Source organism: Humulus lupulus, chromosome 2, assembly GCF_963169125.1.
Source record: "Humulus lupulus chromosome 2, drHumLupu1.1, whole genome shotgun sequence".
Taxonomy (NCBI): domain Eukaryota; kingdom Viridiplantae; phylum Streptophyta; class Magnoliopsida; order Rosales; family Cannabaceae; genus Humulus; species Humulus lupulus.
In genome coordinates, this window is record NC_084794.1 from 106,779,727 (window position 1) to 106,787,691 (window position 7,965).

The 7,965-nt window shown below is 36.7% G+C and overlaps 1 protein-coding gene across 1 annotated transcript; it reads right to left on the reverse strand.

Moving 5' to 3' along the window:
- Positions 1-260: 260 nt before the first annotated feature.
- Positions 261-2,752, reverse strand: LOC133818331 (uncharacterized). Its single transcript, XM_062251124.1, has 2 exons — positions 2,598-2,752; positions 261-2,381 (listed from the first exon to the last, which is right to left on the reverse strand). Exon 2 carries the CDS (start codon positions 2,279-2,281, stop codon positions 560-562), a length of 1,722 nt encoding a protein of 573 aa, XP_062107108.1. The 5' UTR covers positions 2,282-2,381; positions 2,598-2,752; the 3' UTR covers positions 261-559.
- Between the last annotated feature and the right edge of the window lie 5,213 nt (positions 2,753-7,965).

A 7,965-nucleotide genomic window follows, 5' to 3' on the forward strand; every position in this document is an offset into this window, starting at 1 on the left:
GATATGATACAATAAAAACAATCACATTATATAAAAAAAAACGTTAAACAGTGAGACAGAGTTATTAGTTCTCTCCTTCAAAATCATGGGAAAAAAAAACTAAAGCTGAAGTTTTTTTAACAAGAATCAATATTTGAGTTTGGAACAACCCAATTGATATTCATTTTCAGTTTTTTGTGAAAATAGAACGAATGATGAGATCAATTGCCTTCTCAACCAAAATTAAACTGCTAACAAGGTATTCAGAAAAGGTTTCAGAGTTACGAAAAAGCATACCACAAATAATTCTGAAAAATACGTCCGAGACTACCTTATGAAGATACAACAATCGATGAAGTTGATGTTAAAAATCTAATAATACAAAAGTACAAATTAAACTCGTAAACGACTCCAAGTGATGAAACCTTGGTATTGGCAGTTTCTTTTCTAAGCGTACAAAACTCGTACTGAAGCTACTTCATACTAGAAACTTGGAATAAAGGCTAACAATTTATGAAATGCACGTGGATATTCTAAAACATAGCTAACAGGAAAAGCTTCCACGCTCTGGTGTTTGAGATTAGCTTGATGAAGTGCTGCATGTGTTGATGCCATCCTTGCAATCCTTGGTGAGATCATTGAAAGTTTCAATCTGTTTTTTCCCTCTCAAGAAAACTTCTGTATCAACAGACACCCTCATGTATCCATCGAATTCGACTGGAACCCCATTGTTGAGGTTGGTCATCTCAGGGTACCACTCACTGTTCTCACTCCAAAGATCCTTGTATTCTTCAAGAAAATGAGTGGTATACTTGTCTTTCAAAGGGTCAAAGAAAGACTGATCAGGTTCATCTGTTGCAATGTAAAGGTTCCTTCCATCCTCAATTTTGTCTTGCAAGGTTGACAGAAGTGAACTAGGTGAAGTGTCTTGATCAAGGTTAGGCCAAAGATCCTTGTTCCTAGCCTTTTCTCCTCTCACAATGTGTACGGAGTCGTAGTCCCAATTCAATCTTGATGCAACTCCAGACACTATATCCATCAACCTTCTAGATTTCCATATCAAATGCCAAGGTCGCCGGACAACTGATTCTGTTTCTCCTTCACACACCCTGTACCAGTAATTATCAGGCTCCACGGTCCCAAACTTTCTCATAATCAAAGCATCTTTGACGCTTGCAAGTTTCATTGGTGTGACCCTAAAGTCCTCCACAAGGTGGAGGTTCAGCCCATCTTTCTTCTGCCATTTACTCCAATCGGTCCAGAACTGGGTGTTATCTAAAACAGAGGCTGACTCCTTCAAATGCTCAAAATCAAAGTAAAACCTGAAATCTTTCCCTTCCTCATCCTGATTGGAAGAAGTATAAATTGAAGACAGGCAAATACTTAAATCCATAACCAAAGTTCGGTTAAGGTACTGAGCTTCACCGAGAGCACAAAGGAAACTCCACAGGTAATGATTCATGTTCTTGCATCTGTCTCCACCACCCACATAAAGCAAGTACTTGCCGTGACTGAAAGAATTTTCAGACTCAACAATAGGAAGGGAATCGTTTACAGCTTCCCCAACAACAGGCAAAGACTTAACCTCTTCTTGTTTCAGTGGTCTCTTCTCAAACCCAGGAGTCTGATTTCTCTTCTTTTTCCTTGCATTGACACCGCTATGGTAGTCTCCAATCTGAACCACACTAAGAGTACAATTTGAAGACCTGGAAATCACGAACCTCCTATAATCCTTGTAAAAAGCAGCAGTCTTCCCTTCCTTAGGCCTGAACCGCCAAGCCATATCACAGCTCCATGCTTCAGGTGCAGGAACTGATTTCCCGAACCGATAGAAATGAATATCAGGAAATTTTTCTATGGCTGCCCTCATCATCAAATGGAACACATCTGGGTCCCTACAATCAATTGGGATATCCACATTACCCTCGCAATCGGTTGAGTTCCCCTCAGCAGTGCCACTCTCTAGGCTGTTATCACCACTACTCACTTTGTCCACATCTGTTATATTGATAAAAGTAGAGAATGCAGTCTGATTGGCAGCCATGAAATCCTCACCGGTCCTTGTCACAGTGTTGTCAGATTTGAAAGTGGCATTGGAAGTTGAAGTAAGAAAAGTGGTGATCTTGGTTGTGGGGTGAAACAAAGGATCTTCCGGTTCATAAGTCGCGGCTATAATAGTAAAGATCAAGACTCCAAGAACAAACAACGTAAAGCAAAGGTTTCCAATCATGGCCATGGCATTTGGACCCAAATTCTCAGGCCGGAAGCTTCCGGGCCTAGAAAACTGAGGACGACCCAACATTTTTTGAAGCCAAAAGCCTTGATGTAGAACAAAATGAACAATACCCAGATGGTCAAAACGCCAAAAGAAGAACAAACTGGTTACGAATGTAGATATGGATCTGTCAAAGGGTAAGGATTTAGTACACTGTTTGAGCTTATTTTTGCAGATCTTGAAGAAAATTCAAAGTTGGTCTTCTTCAAATTGAACAAATGTAGGCAATGACAAAAGATTTACAGACACAAACAGTTGAATCTAACGAAGTAAGATCCAAAGCTCAAACTAATTAAATATAATATAATTTAATCTTCTGTTACTGAAAATCAAAATCTCTTACCTGTTTGTCAATAACTCAAGCAAAATCAGCACAAAATTCTCTCTCCGAGAGTTTCGAGTGTGAGCTGTGAGGTATAGGAGCGGCTTAGTGCTAACATTTTCTATGTGATTCTGATATTTATATATTTTTTCTTTAATTATAATAAAAAATGGATATTTAAGTCAAACTCGACAAAAACGATTATATCACTGTACCAAATAATTAATCTTTCTTTCTTAAAAAAAAATTAGCGTGCCTCCTAATTTTTTTGGGCTCATACAAATATTTGCTGAACTATTTAGAGTACGTAACTTTTGTCTAATTTTGTACAAATGGCTTGCCGATGTATCTAGTTCACATCAACGGCACATTTGTATTTTAAAAAACTCTTTTTTAATTAGAAGTTAATAAATTTAAAATAAATTATTACACTAAAGATAATTTAAATCAAATCAAATTAGACAAAATTAATTTTTTTATAAATTATGATTTATTTTTAATTTATTAATTTTTAATAATTCTTTTAAAATATTTTAAAATTAATTTTTTTAAAATACACACGTGGTGCTGACGTGACCAAGACAAATCAATAAGTAAAGAGTCACGTTAGCATGTCGTTAGCTATATTGGACAAAATTAGACGGAAGTCCCATTTTATAGCACCGTGAATAGTTTGAGGAATTTTTAACGACATGAAAAAATCAGGGACACGATAATATATAGATCATAATTCAGGGACAAAAATACTAAATAGCCAAAAAAAAAAATTAGATGTCGGTCTTCACTATGAACTATTAAAGAGTGCTTGCTATGCATATTCTTAGTTGGTGTTATACATTATATAATTAATAATTAAGTCATTAAATATAGTTATTATGGTGATATTATTATATTTATTTATTTTATATTTTATGTGGAGTTTGTTATACTCATTATAAATATTAGAAAAATATTACGTTGGTCCTGTATTTTAGGAAAATACTAAATTCCACTCTCTATTTTAAACTTGTTTTTACTTTATAAAATTTACCACAATTAATTATCTACATAATTTTGGTTATAAAAAATACAGCAAGATATTTTTATCCTTGTATTATTACAATTAATAAATTTAATTAATTTTACTATTTGAAACTATGATTAAATTTACATGTTTAATATTTCATTTACTACTACGACTATTATTATTTTACTTTATTAGTTTCATAGATTAAAATATAATAAATTAATTTAAATTATATTACTTGTAATAAAATGTGGAAAAAATAGTTTTATTAGTGTTATCCCTAAAAATTGGAATTCGATGACGTGGCAATAGAAATGACAAATGGCAAGGAATGGTTGGGTAATCTGGCTTAGGAGTGATCCGATAGACCAACGAAGAATTTTGACTAGCCAGAGAAGTGTCATGACCGACCAGGCATGACCTTGTCCGACCAGTCACATGTTTGTCTGCCCAGTCACATGTTTGTCTGCCCAGGCATAACCTTGTCCGCCCAGGCATGACCTTGGCCGACCAGACATGACCTTGGCCAACCAGGCATGACCTTGGCCGATCGGTCATGACCATGTCCGACCAGCCAAGTGCATGTCTGTAATGACCCAACTACTCTAGACTTTGGACCATTAACGAAAACTATACATAGACCCTAATCTTTAATAGAACTTCCAAGTGAAAAATATCATACTTTATTAAAAACTTGTAAAAACCAACATTTAAACTTACATAAACTCAAAGCATGATATGGGATCCTATTGTTTTAAAAAGAAAACATATCTTAATTGAAATGAAAAGAGATTACATAAATAGGTGCGGAAAAATACACATAAACCATAAATAAAAGACTACATCCTCGAAATCAAACTCTCGACTCCTTGAATCCATTCATCACCGATACACATTCCCCAAGCATCCACGAATCTTACCCGCCACTATAGCTATTTTCCTGCACATATAAACAAAAAGGAATGAGCCTAATGCCCAGCAAGGAAAATCTAACACATAGTTCATATACATAAATTCATAAGAAACATAATAACATAACATAACACTTATATCATACACATACTATAATGGCCATTATTACTTGGGGTCCCATAGACTAAACAAGTCATATGCCCATTAGATTAATGGGGTCCTACTAGCTAAGTAGGTCATATGCCCATAATCTGTTTGGGGCTTGTTAGTCATATGGGTCATATGCCCAAGCCTACATACATACATATCATAACACATTTCATAACATAAAAACATAAGATAACACATATAAAACATATAACATATGAATTCTATCCTATTTTCCTTACCAAAATACCGGGATAAGAGGACAGAGGTGGGACTTTGGAACACTCCTAAGAACCATTTGAAAAAGAGTGAGTATAGAGAAGAATAGAAATGAAAGGAATGGAAGGACTAAACCATTGAGAAAATACTTACCAAAACTTATGTGCGAGTTCTTAGATTTCCTAACCAAAATAAGAATAAGGTTAGAATAAGTAGAAGACTATGAGAACCTTTAAAGAAAAAGTACAGAAACAAACTAGAGTTTGGGTTACCTTGAAGACTTGTAAGACCAATCTAAACCTCGAACCGAAATACTATAAATCCTTACTTTCCCAAGTGTTTGATAAGCTTATGATGATCAAGCTTATGATTTCCCCACCCAAGTGTTTATACTCTCACACTCACCTAGCAACTTGCAGCCTCTGAACTTAGAGCAGAAGATGAATAATGGCTGGGTACTAGGTCCTATTTATAGAGTTTAGGAATGAAAGGATCTTAATTTTACTTGAATAAAAATAATGGCTTTTTAGGTGAAAATAAATTTGAATTGTTGTTCAGCAGAGGCTGAAGACTCGTTCAGAAAGGTGCTGGACTTATCAAGAGGTTGAAGGGTTGAATGGAAAATGATTTCAAAATCATTCAAAATAAGCTGAAGGAGGCGATATATCGCCCCCTGTAGGCGATATATCGCCTGGACCATTATGCCCGAGGCAAACGTGCATCATTTCGTGTTTTCCGTATCTACGTGCTGCGATATATCGCCCCCTATAGCTGCGATATATCGGCATTCGCTGATTATTTAAACACGAAATTACACATTTTTAGCTTAATTCAAATTGAGTAAATAGCCTTGACTAAGCCCTCAAACGTATTCAAAGCTGCTGATTGACCTTAGAGCATTCAAGTTTTACCCTTATTAAATTTAATCCTCTAAATACTTAATCCTTAATCACCCATACATAACATGTGCTTAAAATCCTATTGGTTCTTATCTAAACCTTATAGTATAATAAATATTATCCTCAATATCAGCCATATTAATCAAACCTTAGGTTAACATTAATATTCTTAAACTATAGGTTAAACTTAGAAAGTCTACAAGTACTACTATGAGTGTCCAAATAATTCCCGGTCTGAACCAAAAATCCACAGTCATAAAAATAATACTATTAATACTATAATACTATTATCTAACTAGCTAAGTAAAGTTCTTGGACTCTACAATGTCTGCCCAGCCAAGTGCATGTCTGCCCAATCAGGTGCGTGTCTGCCCAGAGAAGGTGTAATGCCCCAAATTTCCTAATAAGGTTGAGGACTTTGATTAGGAGGCCGGGAGGGCCATAATTTATTTATTATGCTATTTAATGATAATATGCATGTGTTAGGTGTATTAAATATGCATGTGAACCCATTTGTGATTAATATGGTGATTTTCATATTTTGGCCATTTCAGGCATTTTTGGCATATATGTGAAATGGGCGTGGTGCTTTGTTATTATTTGGTTATGCCAGGGTTACCCAGCACAAGACGATCCTAGGAGGTAAGCTAGTGGGAAAGTCACAACGGGATTTAAGCTTGACTTGGAGTAAGTCAAGGGGTATTTAGAGCATTACCGGGTTATTGGGTAATGGGAATTAATATTTGGTGATAAATTGGGAGTTAGTAAGACCAGGGGGAAATTCTGGAAGTTTTGACTATAATGTCCCCGGGGGTGTTTTCGGGACCCCGAGCATTAGGTTTTATTGGAAGCTACTTAAGCTTGAAGTAACCTTTTAAGAAAATAAAAAGAACGTTCTATACGTTCTCTCTCCCTAAAGTTCAATTTTCGTCTCCCAATCACGTTTTCAAAGATAACTTGAGTTCTAGGACTCGGAATCAAGCGAGGATCGAGGCATAGCAATCCTAAGGAGAATTAGAAGCTTATTAGCCGGAGGATTTAGTTGGAAACAACTCAAGTGGAGGTAATTCAAGTTTAAGTTTTAAGTTTTTAAAAGTTTTTAAGCTTGAATTGGATTTTGTGAATCGTTGAGTTTTTAGTTCGTTTGAGCCTCAAGTTTTGGTGGTTTTGGACCATTGGGGAGTTTGGGAACTTTGATTTGATGATTGGGAATGTTTAGACATGTTTTTGGGAGGTTTTAAAAGGTTAAAAATGAAGAAAAATGGCTGCCCCGAAGTTGGGCCGCGGCCCTGTTCTTGGGCGCCGCGACCCTTGCTCGATGAAGCAAGTGCCCTGTTTTGCTCTTGCTGGGCGCCGCGGTGCTTGCCTCTGGTTGTGCTGGGGGCTGCGGATCAAGGTTCCAGGGCCGCAGCTCAGGCAGGCTTTTGAGCCCGTTTGGGTGTTTTGTCCCCGGGAACATGGTTTTAGGCCTCGGGATCATTCCTACTACCCGGATTAGTGAGGATTGATGTCTTGGAGGCTAAGTTTTAGTTCAAGGGTTGGTTTTAGAACTTGAACTCATTGGATCACCATTTGTGGTTGTGACTAGGTTTTCACTAGAGGCTTGGAATCGGGATCGTGCTTGTGGCTCATTTGTTGGTAACCTGTGCTTGGACCCAAGGTAAGAAAACTGCACCCCATATGTGACATGCATGGTTATGTTTGATGCATGTTGGATGTTTAAGTGTAAACATTGATAGCATAATGAATGCTTGGCAGTCTTGCCCATTTGCATATGATTATTATTGAAGCATGCTGGATGATTAAGTGTGATGCATGTGATGCATTAGAAACATGTGATTAGGGCATGCCATGAATGATGGATATGAGATTGGTCAGAGCTTGAGTCTCTGTGTTTATGCATGATCATTATTATGCTCGCAATTGTTAAGTAAGCATGCTGAATGCCTCATCTTTGGATGTGTGACATATGATATATGTTTGGTAGCAATGCTTACTTGTGCATGGTACTGACTCATTAGTCAGAATTGGCAAAGGTGTTAGTATCAACTGTGAAGTTGTGACTCATTAGTCAGGTTTGGCAGTGGTACTGGGCACTGGTCACATTGCACTGACTCATTAGTCAGGACGGCCTTAGCGTGTTTCACGCAAGCCAACAAAGATTAGATCTAATCGACTTTCTGCATTGAATGACTCAAATGAGCAT

Coding starts and splice junctions, on each gene's coding strand:
- LOC133818331 (XM_062251124.1), bottom strand. CDS start 2,281: ATGTTGGGTCGTCCTCAGTTTTCTAGGCCCGGAAGCTTCCGGCCTGAG.